Source organism: Dermacentor albipictus, chromosome 1 (assembly GCF_038994185.2).
Source record: "Dermacentor albipictus isolate Rhodes 1998 colony chromosome 1, USDA_Dalb.pri_finalv2, whole genome shotgun sequence".
NCBI classification, from domain to species: domain Eukaryota; kingdom Metazoa; phylum Arthropoda; class Arachnida; order Ixodida; family Ixodidae; genus Dermacentor; species Dermacentor albipictus.
The window spans coordinates 220,348,507-220,370,885 of NC_091821.1; the positions used below are offsets into that span (position 1 = coordinate 220,348,507).

At 45.3% G+C, this 22,379-nt stretch overlaps 1 protein-coding gene across 4 annotated transcripts in view; it reads right to left on the reverse strand.

The window, feature by feature from the left end:
- The window catches only part of LOC135897427 (platelet binding protein GspB-like), a 218,656-nt gene that overhangs the window by 5,060 nt on the left and 191,217 nt on the right, over positions 1–22,379 (reverse strand). For all 4 annotated transcript variants that reach the window (XM_070530920.1, XM_070530921.1, XM_070530918.1 and 1 more), the window contains exons 16-22: positions 14,632–14,805; positions 13,542–13,640; positions 13,001–13,090; positions 12,717–12,831; positions 11,940–12,058; positions 11,741–11,854; positions 8,127–8,275 (exon numbers count right to left, since the gene is read on the reverse strand). In XM_070530920.1, coding sequence (XP_070387021.1) covers positions 8,127–8,275; positions 11,741–11,854; positions 11,940–12,058; positions 12,717–12,831; positions 13,001–13,090; positions 13,542–13,640; positions 14,632–14,805 — 860 coding nt within the window. The remainder of the gene's footprint in view (positions 1–8,126; positions 8,276–11,740; positions 11,855–11,939; positions 12,059–12,716; positions 12,832–13,000; positions 13,091–13,541; positions 13,641–14,631; positions 14,806–22,379) is intronic.

Below are 22,379 nucleotides of genomic sequence, written 5' to 3' on the forward strand. Positions count from 1 at the left end.
AGGCCAGTTTCAGAATGGCCCAATTCGGTGCACGTATAGCAGGCCTCCAGTTAAACTTTCTTTGATAGTTATGACGAAAATCAGGAGGCAAGCGAGGCGCACAGCAGCTCGCGTCAGGGCACCCAAGCTTGTGTTTGAAGTGGACGCGAAAACACATTTATTTCTGTAAATCATACGAAAGTCACACACTGCATACGGTTACGATACCTTATGTTCTTTTCTTATAACAGCTGTGCCACATTTTGGCGCACGAACAGTATTAATGGCACATTATCTAGAACTACAATCCTGAATAAAAGCCAGTCTTCTCTTCACGTTGAAGACACAAGAGAAGGAAGCCAGCACACAAAAACAGCTCGAGTACCTGATGCGAGAAATAGAACAACTACGGAGAGAACAGACCCAGCAATCGCAAACACCCCTACCGCGGCCTTCATCCCCACCCCCACCACCATCACCAACAGAGTCATCAACAACAAGTCAACAAGTCAACAGACCAGAGCCATCCACACTGTCGAACCAAGCGGTGATAAGCCAGAACGACCTCAAGACACTTGAAGACCGCATCAACGCCAACGTGACCATCATGATGGAAACCACACTGTCCACAGTAACGCAGGTTATGCAAAACACGGTAACACAGATGACACAGACTGGCTTCCAATCTCTCAAGAACGAAATAGAGAACCAGATTCAGGCTCTACAGACCAAAATGACACAATCCGGAGAAAGTTTCAGTCAACGCATTCACATGCTAGAAGAAAGAGATAATGCTCGCAAGAAACCTAAGTACCCTGCGCGAGAAGCCAAGATGATGCAGACCCTCAGCGAACAAGATGGCGAGGCAATCTAAAGAGGAAGATGACTACAAGCAACACCCACGGCTCAAAATTTGGCAACGGAACTGTCATTCTATTCGAAGTAAGAGAAGCAACCTTGTACAATTCTGCAAGCAGTTTGACCCAGACATTATAGCCTTACAAGAAACCGAAGCAGAAGACTTCAAGGTCAGTGGTTACCTCACTCACGTCACTGACGGTAAAACGAGGACAGCAATCCTGACCAAGAAAGCCATCAACGCTCAACGACACGACATCCAACACCGCATCGAACACACCCTCGTCGAAATCGTACCCGAGAAAAAACAGCAGCAAAGCCTCTTTGTGTTAAACGTGTACAGCCCACCAAAGGACCACCTAAAGGATCTAGACAAGCTTATGAGAGAGGTGAAGAAGCTGAGCAAGGGTAACGGGCTGATAGTCGTTGGAGATTTTAATGCTCCCCATGTGGCCTGGGGTTATGCGGCCTCAAAGAAAAAAGGAGAAGACGTGCACAACGTAGCCCAACAACACCTCCTCACGCTACTCAACGACCCACAGACACCCACGCGCATCGGCAACAGTGTATCTAGAAACACCAGCCCCGACCTCACATTCGTACACGGACTCAAACAGTATGAGTGGAGCTGCATGGACGAGAATCTTGGTAGCGACCATTTTATAGTGCAAACGATCATTCCGCACCACAAAGCAACGATGAAGATAGGAAAAGCCAAGATCACGGACTGGCAGGCCTTTCGCAAAGATGAGAGTGCCATTAATGCGACGATAGACGACATAACAATATGGATCAGAGGAGTCGTGGAAAGAGCCGAGAAGCATACGAGGACAATCCAGCTGTCGCAAATCACCCCCGTGGTCGACCCGCACTTACTCCACCTGTGGGAGGCGCGGAGGGGTCTCGCCAAACGCTGGCAGCGTAACAAGTGCAACCGGAAACTCAAAATTCGAATCTCTAAGCTGATCAAGGAAACGCAAGAGTACTCTGAACAACTTGAAAGAAAGAACTGGCGCGAAACATGCAACAAGCTTCAAGGTACCTTAAGCAGCAAGCGCACTTGGGCGGTGCTCAAGACTCTCCTATCAAAGAAGGAGAACAAGAACGCCACAAAACAGAAAATGCAGCGACTCATACACAACCACCCGGGGAAAGAGGAAGACATTATCAGAGAAGTGAAGGAGAAGTTCCTCGGTACTGAGCGAAACATAACTGTAGATTCGCACTTCGACGAGTATCGGGGCAAGCCAAATATGGAACTGGATCGGCCCTTCGCAGAAGCAGAAATCGAGAGGGCCTTGAGCAAGCTCACCCGCAACACGGCGCCGGGGTACGACAGAATAAACAACAAGACACTCCGGAACCTTGACGGACCCTCTGTAGACGCGCTCTTAAAATACATCAACGAGTGCTGGCAACAAGGTAAAGTACCACCGGAATGGAAACATGCCGAGGTAACCATGATACCTAAACCCAACAAGCCCATCAGCGTGCAGAACCTTCGACCTGTATCCCTAACCTCGTGTGCTGGAAAACTCTACGAGCACATGGTGCACAACCGCATGATCGACTATCTCGAAGACAACGAACACGTCCCAAGCACTATGTTCGGATTTCGAGCTCACCTGTCCGCGCAAGACGTGTTGCTGCAAATCAAGGAAAAAGTCATCGACAAGCTGGACACGCACAGCAAAAGAGCCATCCTCGCACTTGACGTGAAAGGGGCTTTCGACAACGTGTCACACGAAGCCATACTGCAGCACCTCAACGTATATAACTGCGGTGAAAAAGTATATAATTACATCAAAGCTTTCCTGAAAGAACGTACAGCCACAGTGGGGATAGGCAACTTACGCTCTGAGAAATTCGTCATACCGCGAAAGGGAACGCCACAAGGCTCCGTCATTTCGCCGATGCTATTCAATCTGGCGATGAGCACACTACCCAAGCAACTGAAGCAAATAGAAGGGATTGGTCACGCAATATATGCTGACGACCTCACCATCTGGACTACGGGAGGGTCGACAGGTCAACAGCAAGACGCTCTGCAAGAAGCGGTTGACACTACGGAAAAGTACCTGGAAGCATGTGGACTGACGTGCGCACCTGAAAAATCGGAGCTCTTGGTGCTAAGGAAGCGCACAAGAGGCCGACAACCGCAGCAGATACCAGACCCGGTAGTAAAGGTGGGAGGCATCATGATTCCGCAGGTTACGACGCTCCGCATCCTCGGACTCCTGATTCAAAAGGACGGGGCCGGGGGAGCAGAGTTGGAAAAAATTCAAAGAACAGTGCAACAAATAACCCACCTTATCAAAAGAGTGACGAGCAAAAGCCACGGACTCAAGGAAGAAGACTGCACGAAAATGATACAAGCGCTGCTCACGAGCATCGTCACGTACGGGACCCCATACGTTGACATGAAGAACAGTCAACGAGACAAAGTAAACGCCCTCATCAGAAAATCATACAAAATTGCCTTGGGTCTGTCCCCCTCCACGTCCACAGCGAAATTACTCAAAATGGGAGTCCACAACACGTGGGAAGAGCTCGTGGAGGCGCACAACGTCAACCAACTGGAGAGACTAAAGCTGACAAGGACGGGAAGAGCCCTGCTGCAAGATCTGGGCTACCAAGTCGAGGATGAAAGGCACCTACCTCAGCGTATCCCACACGAGATCAGAGACAAGCTACACATAAGTACCATTCCCAGAAACATGCATCCCGAGTACGACAAGGAAAGGAGACAGGCGAGAACACAGGCGCTCAAGCGCATACTCGAACGCACCAACAGCAAAGAAGAAAACGTTAGATATACAGATGCAGCTGCGTACAGTACCAACGACCGATTCCCAATCAGCGTGGTCGACGAGAAGGGCGAACAACTTACAGCCACATCCATACGTGCCAAGGACGCGAGCACAGCGGAAGAGGTGGGCATAGCCCTGGCCATCGCAACGTGCAAGAAGGCCATGGTTACCGTGGTGACGGACTCACAAGAAGCATGCCGAAGGTATATGAACGGAAGGATTGGAAAGGCAGCGCTTCAGGTCTTGAACACCACCAAGATAGAAGCAGCACAAATCCTCTGGACACCGGGGCACGAGTCTCTCACGGGGAACCAGGCGGCGCACGCCGCGGCTCGAGATCATGCACGCCGAGCCATCTCCGACGCGCAGAGAACGCGTACCGACGACTGTGAAGAGGATGAAGAACGCATATCCAAGAAGTACTCGGATATCTTGGCGCACTACAGGAAGCAGAGGCGTCGCTACCCGCCCGCGCATAAGACGATGAGTAGGGACCAAGCGGTAACCTGGAGAAGACTACAGGCTGGAACGTACCCACACGGAACACTGCTGCACGCCATGTACCCGGGCATCTACGGGCGAGACTGCAAGTTCTGCCCGCCGGACACGCCGAACACCTTGCGCCATATGGTGCTGGAGTGCAGAAATAACCGCGAAGTACCACCGTCATCATCGCCACCAAGCGATAACAACCAGGAAGAAGCGGATATGGAGGAAGAATCGAAAGACCAGTGGGAGGCTCTGCTGGTGACGCAAGACCTTGACAGCCAGCTGCGGTTGGTGAACAGGGCTCGGGCGGCGGCAGCGAGCCATGGCTACCTGGACTGAGGAGGCCACCCACCTTTGGGCTCAAGAAGCCTGGTCTCAAAATAAAGTTTATTTCTCTCTCTCTCTTCACGTTGGTATCATTTATTGTTCTTTCCCAAACCTTTTCGAGAACGAATGCTTATCGATTGAATAAAATCCGTGTTACGAATATGGAATATTTTGCAACAGTTACTAAGAGACAGCAATAGAAGGCCTCAGTAGATCTTGCGCACAGTACGAAAGTTTCTGCAGAATTTCATACTCCTGAAAGTAAATTCTAAAGATGATTTTATGACTTTGCACTTCCTGAGGAGTACTGACAAGATGCCACAGGGACTGCGGTTAACGTCACAACAGCAGTACCAACAAAACAGCTGTGTCTGAATTGCGCGGAAAATACAGTGTGAGCATTTTTAAGTTTTATGGAACTCTCAAAAATAGCCTGTTAGAGATAACATGATTCTCGTCGTTGTGCTGAATTATTCAGAAAGGTGGACATTACTTACACGAGAAATCGAAACACATATTCAACCAGTTAACAAAACTCCGCAAATTATCTTTAGAATTAATTACTTTACGGCATATATTGCAATTTACGAATTGCAGCCGGTGACTTGGAATGAATTTCCAGTTTCACGCCAATTTTGGGTATATGGGTATTGGGTATAGGGGTATTTTGGTTATTGGGTATTTTGGGTATAACTTGCCGCAAAAATTCATCGTTGCGCAACTTGCTTGTTTAACAAAACGCTATTTCATGAATTCATGCGCAAAAGTAATAGAGGCTACAATTCGTAAATTGCATGCACCGTAAAGTAATTATTGAGAAGTTAATTAGTGGATTTTTGTTAATTAGTTGAAGAAGTGCAGGTATTGTCCACTTTGAGTAATCCAGCTCACGGACAAGAATTACGCTATCTGCCACAGGCGACCTTTAAATGTTCCGCAAAACTTAAATATGATCGCCCTGCATACACTTGACGTGGTGACATAGTGAATTACGGGCGTAAACTCAGGGCAATTTGTTTACTTTGTTTCTCGCCTCTTGCTTTTATTGCCGCGGTTTGTAATAATTTGCGGCGCCTGCAGTTGGGACATACATTGTGACATATATTGTGACATATATGTATATATGATTACGGCCTTTTATAGACTAACACATTTTTTTGTAATACAAGTGCTGTCTGATATGCATTTCGCCGTTTCTTGCACAAATCAAGCGTATTTTTTAGCTTATTTTAATCATTCCTGCAGTTTATGATGCTAGAAGTTTTGAATGGTAAGGCCGAGTATTCAGGCCGCCTATACTGTACCATCGATACCCCAGAGTGCATAAAATTAGGTTTGTTATTTAATGTAACTCACTTTAAATATATGGAATGCTTGTGCTGCAGGGTTGCAACTGATGAAAAATACCAAAATACAGCACCTTATTAGTCAGATGTATTTTTATGCTTTCATAGGGAAACGGACAGAAAAAAGTTGCCTAACCACTACTGCGCGCTGATCTTTAGCTTCACAATGCTTCGCATGACTGTTCATATGTCTGGAAATGCAGTCTGTACGCATCCAGGTTGCTTTTTTTCTTGAGTGATCTCTCTTCACGAACAATTTATCCCTGCGTGCTTTTCCCTGGCTAAATTTTCAAACACGTGAGGATGATTGCTCTAATGACCCCTGTTGTCCTTTTCAATTTCTAGTGTAAACAAGAAATAAAACAAAACATCATGTGGTGCGAATCTCATAGCGCTATCTCACATCTCTGCAGCATATGCCTCTATAGTGCATCTCTGCACTGATTGATCGGCACCCTCAGCTACCTCCGCAGATGCTTTCATCTCCCAGCCTTGTCCTTTCATCGAAGCTTCAAACTCGATTACAAGACAATGTAGGCAGCCGTGGATATAGCTGCCATTCGCTAAGCAGTTCCTTTGATATCCCAGGAACTGCCTCCAAACAGCCTTTTTGATGCTAAGCGAGCATTACATATTATTGATTCTGTGCTTATGAATTTGATGGCTTGCTCACCAAGCGGCCGATTTTTATAAGTCCACCTTGCGAAATGGGAACGATATTACATGTCAGTGGGTTAGACATGAATTCGACGACATGGAAACAAAGTTGGCATTCCGCAATTTCAATTTCGATGCCATTTTCCAGGACGGTTGCTAACGCTATGTTATACCACATCATGCCTGTAATTACAGCAAGTTATTGTATTCAGCTAGGTCACCGTCATCGCCGGCTCCACGTGGCGACTCTACACAACATCCAGAAAAGACACGTATGTCTTCTGCTTAGGAGATTTGGCGTGGTTTTTACGCAACACTAGTCATATTACTCGCCATCCAGACAAACCGGGATGCTCCAGAGACTGTTTTGATCACGTGCTTTGTGCGTGATGAGCTTGATCACTGTACTTGCGGTAGTAACAATCAATAACTGAATTTTCGTCACGAATCAAAAACCGGCCACTTTATGAAAGTCTTCATTTGAGTCCGTGACCGAAATACTCTGCGTAGCAGACCAGAAAAGTGATTGCGGCTTTTTTTGATAGATTGTGAAGTAGGTATGCTATTATAATATGTGCTTCCAGAGTTTTGGAATTATTATTCATACGCATCTACTTTTCTCTCCTAATCTTCATTTCCGCCTTTTACTTTTGCTTCCCTTGCCCCAACGTTGACTAGCTGACAAGAACACAGTGGTTCATGCCGCCCTCTTGTTTTTTTTATAACTAAATCTCTCTATTCAAATAACCTAGTAACGCATTTTCTTGCGCTTTGTTGTCGCTCTGCATTCGCTCAAACATTTTATTGGCCACACGATTATAACGTGTACGCCCTCTGTCTGTCTTTCTCTCTCGTAAGTAAATACGTTCCGGACTAATTTCTCGGTACTGGTTAAGCGGATTACACGCGTGACAAAAGCTGGGAAAAGAACTTAGCAACATAATCTGATTAGGGCAAGCAGCGATAGAAGGATTAAACGCCCTTTGACTGGCTCTTAGTTTATTCGCACACGCTGGAAGATTAGTCCACTTATCCCTTTACCTAATCCGTTATGCGTATATGTACTATCAGCATTACTTGAAACGTGAACAGAAAATAACTAATCAGGACTCTTGTGCCGAGTAGTTACATACAAGTTCGACGTCTAAATGCTAAGGCAACCGGTTTCTAAGCATACAGTACAGACGTCCCAAGTGTACGTTTCGGAGTCCGGACTAAGCCACGGTTAAAAATCATCGAGACAAAGCTGAAAACACAACAACGCATTAGAGTGGTTTTCGACTGGTTCAAGCTCCCAATTATGCTGAGAGCACATCCGAGAGGGAAAAGACGACACATCGTCTGCTAAGAATGTCATAAGGCGAAGAAGGCCCATAAAGCGTAGCCTCAGAGATTCGTTCACTGAATGAATTATGTGGTTTTACGAGCCAAAACCACGATTTCATTATGAGGCACGCCGTGGTGGGGGACTCCAGATTAACTTTGACCACCAGGGGATCTTTAACGTGCCCCCAATGCATGGGGCACGGGCGTTTTCGCATTTCGCCCCCGTCGAAATGCGACCGCCACGGCCGGGATTTGATCCCGCGACCTCGTGCTTAGCAGCGCAACATCATAGCCGCTAAGCCACCGCGGCGGGTAAGATTCGTTCGTTGCCCACCTGCACAGTCCTGCCGTGCCTTCTTCCACTGTTCTGCCACATACGTCGTCCTTGAAGCCATCCCTGGTCTCTTTTTGCTCAGGAACTTGGCAACGGGACGTCTTCACCCAGTGAGCAGGTGAGTCCCGATTGAAAGCTATCTTGCTTTCCTGCAAAGTGTTTGTCGTACAGATTAGAATGCGGCAAAGAGAACAGGCGCACGAACGAGGAATAGCCGGTGCTGCATCAAGGTGCCATATATCTTACATTTCACAAACGTAGGGTGGCCGTTCTGTACTTTAACATGCCACTGACTGACTTCTTAGACACATGTCTTTTTTACTGTGGTGTGTTTAAAAGCTGTGTCTTTTACTGTGTTTCTGTATACCTTCGATCGTAGAGCTCTGATTGTTTCGACACTTCTTGTTATGAGTGATTTTTACGTTGTTTGTTCGCGTGTTGCCGTTTTGAATATATTATACTCTCAGTCTAATTTTTTTGCAAACACTGATGTAACAATTAGGAGTACAGATTTGATTCTGATTTTTGCTGAAAGAAGCATTACGACACAAGGAATGATAATAAATCTCGCAGACCATGAAGTCGACTTACCTTGTTTCAATGTTATGTTAAGCGTATAACTGTCGCTTAATCTGCAGGAATGTCAGGAACATTCGTAATAAATGAGTTATATGTATAGAACCTCACTTCCTTTGTTTTTTTCATTCAATGTACATGACGTACGATGAGTCCATGCCTTCGGATACCGCACAGGTTAACGTCTGAACCACTATTTTAAGTAATAAGCATAGGTAAAAAGAAAGAAGAGTATATGAAAGATAACTTTAAAAAAAAAACACACCGCGCCGACCAAATTCCGTCTTTAGCATTACGTACGCACGCATAATAACCGCGAAACATTGTAACTCGAAACCTTTTCTACTTTATGGTTGACTAAGAGCTCAAAACAGACGGTACGTAACACGAGACAAGAAGTAGCTCGTAAGAGCACTGACTTCATAATCCCTTTTATTGCAGAAGAAAGACACATTAAGCGGCTGTCAAATATATACAAAATTTTATACAATACTACAACTACAGCGAGTTGTGTATCAAGGCCATAAACAAAACAATTTCTCAATTTCTCAATTCTCAATTTCCCTGCTTAAAAAAAGTTTTCAATGGTGGACTAAGACATATGGAGCTATTCTTTAATGTGTAGAGCCTCAACTAGCTTTGGTGCCTCTCAGCCTGATGTTCAAACAGCAACCCGACTGCCCACTAAAACTGCACCTACATGAAAAAAGAATACGCCAGAGTGCGCCATATTCACCAAGGGCAAATTTTCGCCATTGGCTTGGCGCTACGTCTCTCTCTCTTCTCTCTCTCTCTCTCTCTCTCTCTCTGTGTGTGCGCGTGTGCGTGTGTGCGCGTGCGTGTGTACGCGTGCGTGTGTACGTGTGCGTGCGCGTGTGCGTGCGTGCGTGCGTGCGTGCGCACGCGCGCGTTTGTGCGTGTGCGTGTGCGTGTGTGTGTGCGTGTGTGTGTGTGTGTGTGTGTGTGTGTGTGTGTGTGTGTGTGTGTGTGTGTGTGTGTGTGTGCGAGCGCATGTGTGTGTGTGTGTTCTAGCTCTACCTTCACATTGTCTCGGGAAGGAACCTTCCTTAGTCGATGCATTCATTATTGAACATTAATGAACGACGGGATTACCTCAAGGCGGCCTTATCTACCTACACTTTCCTTAGCCATTTTTTTCGCTGCTGGCCTTGACTGCTGTGAGGCAGCTCTCGCTAGCGCAAGTGATCAATGTGTTGGTGTTTCAATTGGTCGCAGGAAAAGGCGATAGCCCTCTTGACAAGTTCAGAATGACCGGAACGGATGCTTAGGAAGCTTTTACCGACAATGGCATGTACAGTCAGCGTCGAAAATTTGCGGGGCCCGGATTTCGAGAAAAAAAGTCCAATTGCTGCGTAGTTTCTGCCTGCAGCCAGTGAAATAACAAAGCAATGTGTTGATCGGATATGTTTGGCCAGGCTGAAGATCTAAATTCTTGGCTGCATGTGTAAGCTGCGAAACTATTCAGCTTCTTCAGGCATCGCACGCCGTCAACTTTTGACGCCGACTCTACACCCAAAAATAGTGCGTACTACCGAAAACGAGCAATAGATCTAGAAAACTACCTATCATGATCTTTTACTGTATCGAACAATAATTTCAGTTGAGGTTCACCATGTTGTGGGCCTTCGATCAAATTTTGCTATCAGCGCCTTCTCCGTGTGCCGTCTCTCTGTGTCCTGTATGTGTCAAGCTCTGCCATTTTGAAGATGCAGAACAAACTAGCCCGCTAATCTACTCCACTTGAGGCGGAGGCCTTGGCTTCGGAACACCTTAAGCATATCTACAACGTTACAATTGAAGTTCATGCGATTAAAAAAAATTGAGTAGTCAGCTACGTAAGAAGCGAGTTTGTGTGTGAGGCCACAGAGCGTTTTTTCTACGGCTCTAGCTGTCAACCTTAGCTAAAGATCATGCAAAAAATGATACGATAATGTAGCCTGATGCAAACTCCACAAATTGGATGAATAACATAGCCATCCAAACAAATAACCTTAGCTAAAGATCATGCAAATAATGACACGATAATGTAGCCTGATGCAAACTCCACAGATTGGATGAATAACATAGCCATCCAAACAAATAAGTGTACATCGAAGATAGAAAGTCAGCAACTCTAAACGACCATCAACCGATATATACCCCAACTGGTTCTAAATGCAGCATCGTCATTTTGTTTACAAATGCATTCATTAGCACTCTGCATGAGAACGTTCTGTGGCAGCGAATTATACAACTCCCCGACATATATTGTAAAAACCCTATAGGCCCCAGACAGGGTTCTCATTTTTCAAGATATCTAGAACAGATGCTGAACTCGTTACGAAAAAGGGGTCATTGAAATCCCCCCCCCCCAGTCTCCGAATACTTCAAATAAATTTCTAATGACATTTAGTATTTTTTGTGTTTTTCTCTGACAGCGTCTTAAATCTTTCCTTCTGCATTGAACGCCAGTTTTAGGTTAGCGCTCGTCCGGCCTACTTCTTGTTTTGTGTTTTTGTCCTTTTTATGGTATTAGACAACCATGAAGTCGTACAATGTCGACCAACTTCTTGTTCATGTAGGCTTTCTTCTTCCACCAAACTACTTGCGTTACAGCTCACATTCTGCCTGCAAAATATGAGCGAGGCAATTTAGGAAGAACGTATAGTGCATCCATCATCGTTAAATTAAATATGTGTCCAATTCACGGTTACGACAAGACTGACCTTCCACTACTCTTAAAGTCAGATTACTAGATAAAAGCGAATGGAGATGAAGGCTTCATTTCTTTGTTATATCTCTGTCAAATGGTTCGCCCGTATTCCCGTAAAGTTGTGCCTTGCACAGTTTGCATGGCTGACGTATATACTTTCGCATTGTAATGCATTAAGACTACGGCGACAGTACAGTTTGGATAACGTTTATGCTTCAGAGAGGACACTTACACAAAATATTAATGGATAGCTGAAAGTCATGCAAATGATACACAGGCAAACGCCATGCACCCAACCAAGAAACCAATTATCATGCGCACTCACCTCTAGAAGCCTTTGCAAGTCTTCAATATTCTTGTCGCGGAGGTAAAAAAGGCAGTTCCTAGGGTGGTGGGCATGTAGGCCTAGTTTAGAGCAGTTTGGAGACCGGCCGCATTTCTAGAGATATAAATCAGCAATCGGTGCGTGAGGTTAAGTCAGACTACCGGCGAGACATGTAGTTTTCACCGACTGTTTCGCTTACCTCGCCCATTTTAAAAGGCAAATTGCACCCACAACAGAAGTCGAAGCCACACTGATAGCACTTGAAATGCATGCAGCCGCCGCGGGCTAGTGCATACCGGAACTTGCAGTTTGGACAATCTGCAAATGTGTAAGAATACGTCATGGTAAACTGCTGTCTTTTGCTCAAGTTGTAAATAGCACAGGCATAGTTAAAGATTTGTAAAAATGCCTAATGGTAAGTTGGTTGTACCCGTTTCGTATGCTGGACGGTTACTATGATGATCACGATAATGCTGGCGCTGGTAGCGGCGGACTAGATACAATGAGATTAATGCCCCTTGATGGTCGTAAAGATAAGCCGAGAGTACGACGAGGCTTTAATTACTATGAACGACCGCGAACGGCCGTCAGGCTTCAGCATCAACATACGATTTTCTATTTTTTACCTTAGACCAATTAAACAACATGTAGTTTAGGGAGCTTGCATATTTATGACATACATATGTTTGCATATTTTATAACAGCAAAAAGCCATCATTCTTAGATTTGTAAGATTAGCTCAATACCCAAATAACCCCTTAAAAGTCAGCTGTTACAATTGATATAGTTCCGACCAATGCTCGCAGATCGCATTCCATTATTAAGACAACGAATGTAAATAAACGTAAGGTTTTAAAAAAAGAAGACAAGCCTGTACGTCATGTTGTTACTTGGAAATGTTTTCTGTAATGTGAAGTTGCCCCAATAAATGACACAGGTGCCACTAGAGCCTTTATGTACAGGAAGAGTGACGTACCGATTCCATTTTCAGCCAAGTAGCGCGTGATTCCCTCAGCCTGACTTTCGGGGTCATTGTTCTGTTGCCACTGTTGAAACTGCTCGCAGCTGATCCCTTCATGTTGTTTTTGCCACTGGAAAAAATCAAACAATTCGCACTTGTAATGGCATGATATGCATGCCACAATAACTTTGCAGGCCAAAACAATTGTACGCAAAAGAAGTGCAGTTATTGAAACTTGAAAGTTTTAAATAAATGACATGCAACACGTTCCATGCACTGCGCCTCTGCAAATAACTTACAGGCTTGCGACAAGAGGCGCAGGTGACTGCCTTGCAGTCGGGGCACACAAGACGTATCTGATTAGGGTACGTGATGAAACCAGAAGAACACTGCAAAGACAAAGTGCACCGTTAGAAAGAAATGGAAACATTTCGTTAGCAATGACCCGCTATTGAACACACTCTCTTCTGTTGAACCAGGAAACCTGCCAATGGCTGCTTTCATCTTCTACAACGAAAGAGGGGACATCCCTCTGCATCAGAGATGAAAGGCTGGGCAGCGCTTAAACGTGGCAAAGCGAGAAAGGGTCTTTCATGACCCCTTCAAACACTCATGTGCGTCGACGAGCGTGCCAGCGTGCGGGATCTCGCCTCACCGCGATGAAACTTCCGTGCTTGTCGAACGATTACAAACAACCCAGCAAGGCATAGCTTACAGCGCCGGTTTCTTTTTCTCCTTTCTTTTTTTTTGTGCAAGCACGATCTGCAGAGCAGGTCTGCGAGAGAAACCATACAGCGAAAGTTGTCGGTGTGTCTTTACGAGAGTTGAAAAATTACAAACCTGTGAACACCACCGGAAGTTTGGATCCTTCATTAGCGCTCGGTCTCGCAGCTTTTGTTGAAACAGGTCGTAGACTTCGCTGTCCACCAAGCCCTTTAACTGCGAAACAAAAAATTAAACCTAAATTAGACAAATCTAAGTTTAAACAGGAATTATGTTTTCGAACCTATATTCTTCAAACTCGAGAAGTAGTAAATAGATCATTACAGCCCGAAATATTTTTTTGGAAATTGTGGCATATTTTGAGTTAACGGAAACCGGCCCAACACTGCCAGTTCTTAGCAGAAAGTTAATTCCAAGAGAGCTTTCGAGTTTTCAACCTTTCTCACTGAGTGGCTTGGATGTGTCTTCCGACAGCATTGGCAAACTGCAACAAAGTTTCACGTTCTTCCAGCCTGTTTAAGGCGTCCAGTCGTTGGACACGTATAGGTGGAGCTTTCACCGGCGTATTTTACCTGCCTATTAGGGGCGAAATCTGTGCATATACCGCGTTCGGGAAATATACCAGCCTCATGTTGTCGTAGTAGCCTTCATCACGAAGGAGAGTGTTTTGTTTCATTCCCCACATTACCGATAGATTAGCGGTATTGCTCCCATTAGGCGTCGAGGGCCTTGAAGGCGTTGTTGAGTTGACATGCCGAAACGCCCTTCTATTTAGCGACAGGAGCCCTTGCCCGAGAATATTTCTATATGGTCAACATTTATATTCTGAGTACCTGAACTACGGAGATGTCTGTGCATTTTTTATCGCTGCTTCGGACGTGAACATTGTTTCGAGCACAGGTATCCCGTCAGAGATAAAGAGTAACTCGTGCCATCTTCAAGCATCAAAGTATCTCTAAACACAGTTGATAAAAAACCATAAAGTTAGGGAATACCAACCAGTAGGGTGAACTGGCGGTACCAAAATATTCGACATATCTTACATTCCTCACATTTTGTTCGATGTCGGCTGCAGTTAATAGATATGAAGGAAAGCTATCATTTTTTTATTAGGTGCTTTAGTAAGAAAATCGTTTTATTCCTTCAAATATATAGGAAATGGGATATCTTCATTCGGACTAAAAGTAAATCTAATCAGTATACTTACCATAATATCTAGGTTATTAAAGTAATTCAGCTCTACGTCTTCGTCACTCAAGTCAGGCTCATTGCAGAATGGGCAAAGTAGTTCCATAATATTTCTGTCCCGTATTTGGATGGTAAAATATGCTGTGAGGCACTCTTTGCACGCCCTGTGTACGCAGTTCAGCAAGGAAACCATCTGCAACAAGAAGATACAGGAAATACTCATTATTCTCGGCAAGACACTAAGGATTCATTAGGAGCTACATCAGCGAAAATGCACTGCATCTGCTCTCTCTGCATTTTGACTCCACCGTGACATCATGGAAATGAGCGAACGTAATGGGCTGATCTATTTCTATACACTAGCTCTCAGTGATTTGGACTAAGCTATGTTTGCCACTGCATTTTTATGTTGTCTACGGTTTTAGTGATTCAAAATGAAGCAAGGATTAAATATGAGGGTCAGAGGCGTGGCGCAGGATTGACCGACCCCCATTGTGCCTTTTGAAGTGTGCTCACCGAAAGCATTCGGCGTTCTTGAAAAAAACCGTACTCAAAGTCGAAGCAATTAAGCTTAAGCGACGCGGCCGAGTTTCTGAAATCATCACTGCAAGTGTTCTTGCATTGAAAGCGGCCATGAACAAGAATGCATGCATCCTAAAGTCACGTTATTGAACATTTAATAGTGGTACAATGTGCGGCGGCAGCGTAGGCAGATCTCGTAGAGCGCCCTATGAATGCGAGTATCCATAAAACCCTAAGGCATCTGTAAAAAAAAAAGGGGGGGGGGGCATGCCAGCATCTCTTCGAAACTTAGGTAATTTGCGGCAGACAAATTTGTTAAATGCCTGGTGTAAAATTCGTCATGTGATTCGAATAGCGAAGTCAGGTAGGAGATGATGAAAATGAGGTTTGGTAAATTATCGAAGTACTTGGTGCCTTATAAACCCGCACGAGAGTTCTAACTTGGCATAGTTCGTTTACATTCAATATAGCAAACAGCGCACACTAGGATACAGTGATATACGTGCGGTCAGTGATAGCCTGAGCGCATTTGTCCTGCTCGTATGTCACTGTCCTGTCGTCTACGCTGCTCGACATGTTGAGCTCTTATAGACGTGAAATGGGAAAATGTCATTCAACTAAGAGGAGCACGAAGCTACGAAGAAAACTCATACGAGTTTTTGAGAAACATTCACAATTGAAGGAAAAATTGTCCTCGTCCTAATGTCAAATCCGGAACCAACGCCTTTCCGTGGCGTTCGCTCTACCATTCAAGCTAACCAGGAGGATAGCAGATAGATCCTGATCAGGAGGATAGCAGATAACCAGGAGGATAGCAGATAACTGATCAACAGCTTGAAGCCCAGGGACATAGCGTAGCATATGACAAAGGGAATACTAGGGTATAATTTTTTTTGATGAAACTTTTTTGACCTCGCTAATTACCGCAGAACTGATTCGCCATATTCTATGTCCTTCGCTTCGAATTGTCAATCAATTCGGCCTCCCTCTGCGATCTACTTAGCCTCCTGGTTAGCTCAGATGCAAAGTGACCACCCTGGAAAAGCGTTGGTCGCTGATTCAATCTTCGGACCAGGACAAATTTTTCTTCAACTGCGAAGTTTTTGTGACAAACCCGTAAAAATTTCCTTTCTAGCTTCGTGCTACTCTCGGGGGGATTACATTTTTTCCCTTTCATGAAACTTCCTCCACCTTGAGGATTTCCGCAGACCTGTTTTTTCCAGCACTTATAGAACAATCGCATTACTGGGCTGCGCCAGGAAGCGGTCCATTGAGCTCGTGAATTCGCGGCAGGAAAAATTTGACGTCCTAGTAGTAGCGGACTTACGGAACATCTGCCGCCTACGAGGAAGCGCTCAGCAGTTCCGGAGATTGATGAGCGGGTGCTTGGAGTTCGATTCCGAGGAAGCCCATGAGGGCGCATCGCGGGTAACGTGTTCGGGCATGCGACTCGACTCCGGAGAGCAGAAGCACCGTTTGCACGAAAAATAGCTCCGGTATATGCTATCCACGGCCTTGCCTCCGGGGCGGTGGTTCCCGGGAACCAAGCTCGGCAAATTAATGTCATCGCGTGCGAGTCTTAAATGACCAGTGAGAAGGCATCTCGATCCCCATACGATTGCACGGTCGAGTGCACACATTGTTTATGCTTTCTCTGGAGACGATTTATGTGCATGTCAAAGCATGATGATTACAAAACTGGACATGATGTTACGCAGCGCGTTCTTCAAGGCTGTGCTCTTGTGTCTTTCATCAGCGCACAAGGCTTTGAAAGCACTACTGGGTGTCTTTTCTTTTTCTTTGAATATTTGCTAGCCTGTGTGATTGCGCTTGACCATGCGACATTGCCTTTGGGCACGCATGCGCCCTGAGAACCATCTTTCTCTCTCTTTCGTCTTCCTGTTCCGTTTTGCTCCTTACCCGGTGTAGGGTACCCAAATGGACACTATCCATATAATTAACATCCCTACCCATCTTCTCTTCATATTCTCTCTCTTCTTCATATTTTTTTTCTCTTCAGTTAAATATTTTTACATCATCACTTATTATTGTTATTGCCAGCGTAACAAAGTGGCGTACGACAACCATTTGCTGACTATAGCCCTAACAAATTCACGGTGTGTAATTCGGATCAAAAATACACTGATGATATACCTGTAATAATATGTCGGATTCTCAGTGTACTCTTTTCTTAACTTTTGCACCGTTCCTTGCTGTTTATCTGGACTTCAATCTTAAGGGTATCTAGGCTCCATTCTGGATTACCTTATTGAATGCATTTGGCATTCACGTGTTAAATAAGGCACATCCGGTCTTTCTCACGACGCCATTGTTTCACAGTATTTTGCTTTCCTATCCTGCTACTTCAACTAGGACATTGTGTTTTGGGGAAATACATATGTCATCTTTCATCTCTACAGCTTATAAAAATCAAGCGTTTCTGATCATTTCTCTGCAATTGCTGCGGCGATTTCAACAATAGGGTCGTTCTTCCATGTAGCATTATCTTAAATATCAATTATCAATTCTTATCGTTTTAATAGATAATCAAAAAATAAATTAAATTTCAGCGGTTCATTTGTTATTCCTAATAATTTCCTAATTATAAATTGAAACAGATTTGATGCTAACCTTTTTTTTCATTTCAACAGTTCGCACTAATTACGGCAAATCTATCTCAACTTCCGCAATATCGAAGTTGTGGAACAACTTGCTGTATACAAACAAATACTAGTTATTTCTTCATTAACAACATTCAGAAATTGTCTTATTGGCATTCGTTGTTAAATAGCAGTCAACAAAAAGATAAGATATGCTGTATTTCCGTCCTGCGAGCTAAACTGCTCAGAATATTGGTGTGGCGTTAGGCAGAATAGTAGCCTAGGGCAAGAGAACACTCACTGCCATCGTGCTTTATTCACACCATGCACATAATTTGCGAACTCTAGCGTTTTACGTGTATATACAAATTACAGCTGTAAGTACGAAGTAATTATATCCCTTCCCAGCGGTGGACCTTTGTTGGACCGTCCCGGCCTTATCTGCCGGTAACTCCGCGGCACGGCGCTGCTGTCAGTTCTTGAAGGTGGCGGTTGTGCTTCACACGTCCACGGCGTACGAGCAATGAAGTGTGATTCGTTTTCTATGGAGTAAGGGCCGAACGCCGATCTAAATACACAGGAAAATGCAGCCCACGCGTGGGGAAAGGTGTCTCGCTTTGAGAAGTATAAGGTGATGGTGTTGTGAGGTCGCAAAAGACCGCGAAGACTTGCATGACAACGAGCGTTCGGGGAGGCCGCGTGCGTTGCAGACTGACGACAACGTGGCACAGGAGCGTCTCAAATTTAATGCTGCGATGGGACAGATGACCAAACCGTTATGGAGACTATGTAGAGAAATAGTCTAAGATTTGTAGAACAGTACATATATTTGTAATTACTTATATGTACACCCGGCCACAAAAGTATACGGACCACGGCATCTCAGAAAACGTTCAATTCCCGAGCAGCCTTTAGCAGCAGCCCGAAGAATTGTATACGACAATGTTGTTACCATATTCTAGTCGAGGGCCGAAATGCAAATACCAAGCTGCGTTGTGACCTTGCGGAGATATTCAGCTTTTTCTCAGATTTCATGTTCCATAACATTTTGTGGCCGGGTGTACCTTATTTTGGCTAATAAATAAGGGGCAAAGACTTTCTGATTCGCCCTTGTATATCATCATCATCATCATCATCATCATCATCATCATCCCATTTTATGTCCAGTGCAGGACGAAGGCCTCTCCCTGCGATCTCCAATCAACCCTGTCCTGCGCCAGCCGATTCCAACTAGCGCCAGAAAAATTCCTAATTTCATCGCCCCACCTAGGCTTCTGCAGTCCTCAACTGCGCTTCCCTTGTCTTGGCACACTCTGTAACCCTAATAGTGCACCGGTTATCTAACCTATGCGTTACATGACCTGCTCAGCTTCATTTTTTTCTCTTAATGTCAATTAGAATGTCGGCTATCCCCTTTTGCTCTCTGATCCGCACCGCTCTCTTCCTGTCTCTTAACTTTACGCCTAACATTATTCGTTCCATCGCTCTTTGCGCAGTCCTTAACTTGTTCTCGAACTTCTTTGTCAGTCTCCAAGTTTCTGCCCCATATGTAAGCACCGGTAAAATGCTCTGATTGTACACCTTCATTTTCAATACTAATGGTAAGCTTCCATTCAGGAGCTGAGAATGTCTGCCGTATGCACTCCAACCCAATTTTATTCTGCTGTAAATTTTCTTCTGATGATCAGGGTCCCCTGTGAATAATTGACCTAGGTAAACGTATTCCTTCGCAGGCTCTAGAGGCTGACTGGCTATCCTGAATTCTTGTTTCCTTGCCAGGCTATTGATCATTATCTTTGTTTCCTGGATATTAATCTTCGACCTCACTCTGACACTCTCTCCGTTAAGGTCCTCAATCATTCGTTGTAATTCGTAACTAGTGTTGCTGAAAATTAGAATGTCATCTGCAAACCGAAGGTTGCTGAGATGTTCGCCGCTGATCCTTACTCCTAAGCCATCCCAATTTAATAGCTTGAATACTCCTTCCAAGCTAGGTCGCGGGATCGAATCCCGGCCACGGCGGCCGCATTTCGATGGGAGCGAAATGCGAAAACACCCGTGTACTTAGATTTAGGTGCACGTTAAAGAACCCCAGGTGGTCAAAATTTTCGGAGGCCTCCACTACGGCGTGCCTCATAATCAGAAAGTGGTTTTGGCACGTAAAACCTCATAATTTAATTTTTTTTTCTTCCGGGCACGCAGTGAACAGCATTGGAGAGATTGTGTCTCCTTGTCTGACCCCTTTCTTTACAGGTATGTCCCTACTTTTTTGTGGAGAATTACGGTAGCTGTGGAATTTTTGTAGATATTTTCCAAAGTATTTATGTAAGCCTCCTGCACTTCTTGATTACGTAATGCCTCTATGACTGCTGGTATTTCTACTGAATCAAATGCCTTTTCGTAATCTATGAAAGCCATATAGAGAGGATGTGATCTATTGTACAATATCCCTTCCTGAAGCCAGCCTGTTCCCTCGATTGACTAAAGTCCAGCGTTGCCCTTATTCTATTGGAAATTACCTTGCTGAATATTTTGTATCATACTGGAAGTAAGTTAATGGGCCTATATTTTTTCAATTCTTTAACGTCTCCTTTTTTGTGGATTAGTATAATGTTTGCATCCTTCCAGTTTTCTGGGACCCTTGAAGTCGATAGACACTTCATATAGACAGCCGCCAGTTTTGTGTAAATATATACATATATATTATCATAAGGAGCCAACAAAAACACCATGGACAACACAGGAGAAGTTACTTGTACTTACTAATTGAATTAAAGAAATTTTAAATTAATGGAACTGAAAGTGAATGAAAAACATCTTGAAGCAGGTGGGGAACAACCCCACGTCATCGCATTACGCGTGCGATGCTCTAACCAACTGAGCTACCGCCGGCACCGTTTCACCATAGGCTTTCTGGGGTATTTATGTTTATCTATACTAGAGCTAACCCTAGGAGTGCTAGCCTGCGCCACCACTCACAAACCTTGGCGGCGGACCTTTCTGCCGCAGGCATCACGAGTACGTGATCTTTTTGGATAAATCGGTGGCCTACTATAGGCTGGCTTGCGCGCCCGTGCTCTCGCTCGTGCTATGCGACTTGGCGCACGCGCCACTCGTCTCATAGAGCTAGTTCGTGCTGACGCGAGAGATGTGCCCGTGCGAATATGGCTGGATATATAGTTCGACCATCGGGATGTTGTAGTCTTGGAAGCGAAGGTTTGATCCCACCAGAGGAAATTTAATTTTTTTTTCTGTTTCGCTTCTTCGCTTTTCTTTCCTTTTCGCCCCCCCCCCCTTTTTTTAGAGCGGAGCTGTATATGTCTACTCTCCTATGCATTTTTCAATGTCCGTTCCTCAGAGCTCATGGGCCCTCTATGAGGAGGCATAGCCAACCAGTAAGGAAAAGGAATGTGCTGACACCAGCCGTAGCAAGAGGAAAGCTAACGGTGAATTCCCACTGGTAGATCTCGAGCGGTGTGTTGAATCCACGAGAGATCAACGAAATCCGGTATGGGGCGACCCAATCCAGATCGACCAGCGAAAAATAAACATGCTCCGGCAGGGAGGGCAGTGGACGTTGGGCGCCCGCCACATCCGCCAGCCATAACGCGATTTCGTCATTTCCACCTTAAATACCACTTCGCAAAGCACGCACAACTCCTCCTCATGGCTGCTGCAACTTTTCGCGGAACTAGATTTGCTGTCAGAATAGCTCAAGGCAAGAACCACTGCGGCACGGGTGAACGACGTCATTTCGAGAACGTAAACAACTGCGCAAGGTTACCACACAAGACCTCAAGAGGAGCTGAAAACAGCCAAGCCACCCAAACAAGCTGGAAGCGACACCAACGCGTCTTCGGAGTTCCGGTGAAATCCGTCCCTGCTCAGCGGATCAACGAGGAGCCGGTTGATCCATATCGACCAGTGGAATTCGATTTGTGCCACAGAGCAAGAAAACGTGCTCCAGATCGACCAGTGCAATTCACCATAAGAAACTACCCAATAGATAGTTTCGTACAATACTTACTAGAGGGAACTCTGGCACCAGTACCTACGGCAGCTGCAATCGGAGCGATGCAGCCAGCATGGGAATTGTGTGAAATACTGTCGACCAAAAAAAAAAAGTAAACGGACCACGGCTTAGGTGGCCGGAGCGGCTGCGGGGCCACACCGGGGTGCTGCTAACTCGCTCCGCGCGCTGATGGCGAGAGTGCTCCGAGTGACGCCAGACTTCGCCCACACTCTCACGCGGGGCCTGGACACGCTGGAGAAATTTCTAGTGCGCCTTTCGATTGCTCTGCTGCTGGCGGTCGCGAGGAAGGGGACCGTGCATTGCTGGTACTCCAGCACATGGCGCTGTCGCATAGTAGCGGACGGCCGCGTGGCATCAAACCGTGGCACTGAGAAGGAACGAAAACCCGTTCTGATTGTTGTTCTGCTTATATTCACCTTATCTTTCATATTAGTGCATGTCGCCGGCGTCTACCGCTGCTCGAATTTAGGCAACATACCGCAAGTAGCTGCAACAGCGGCTACGGTGACGGGCGCTCTTTCACGCCATCGCGATAAGTCACAGGTGCCAAGGTCTACTGCGGGCACGGCTTTCCTGTCGAGATTACTTTTCCGGCATTGTGCGCAGCAGTGG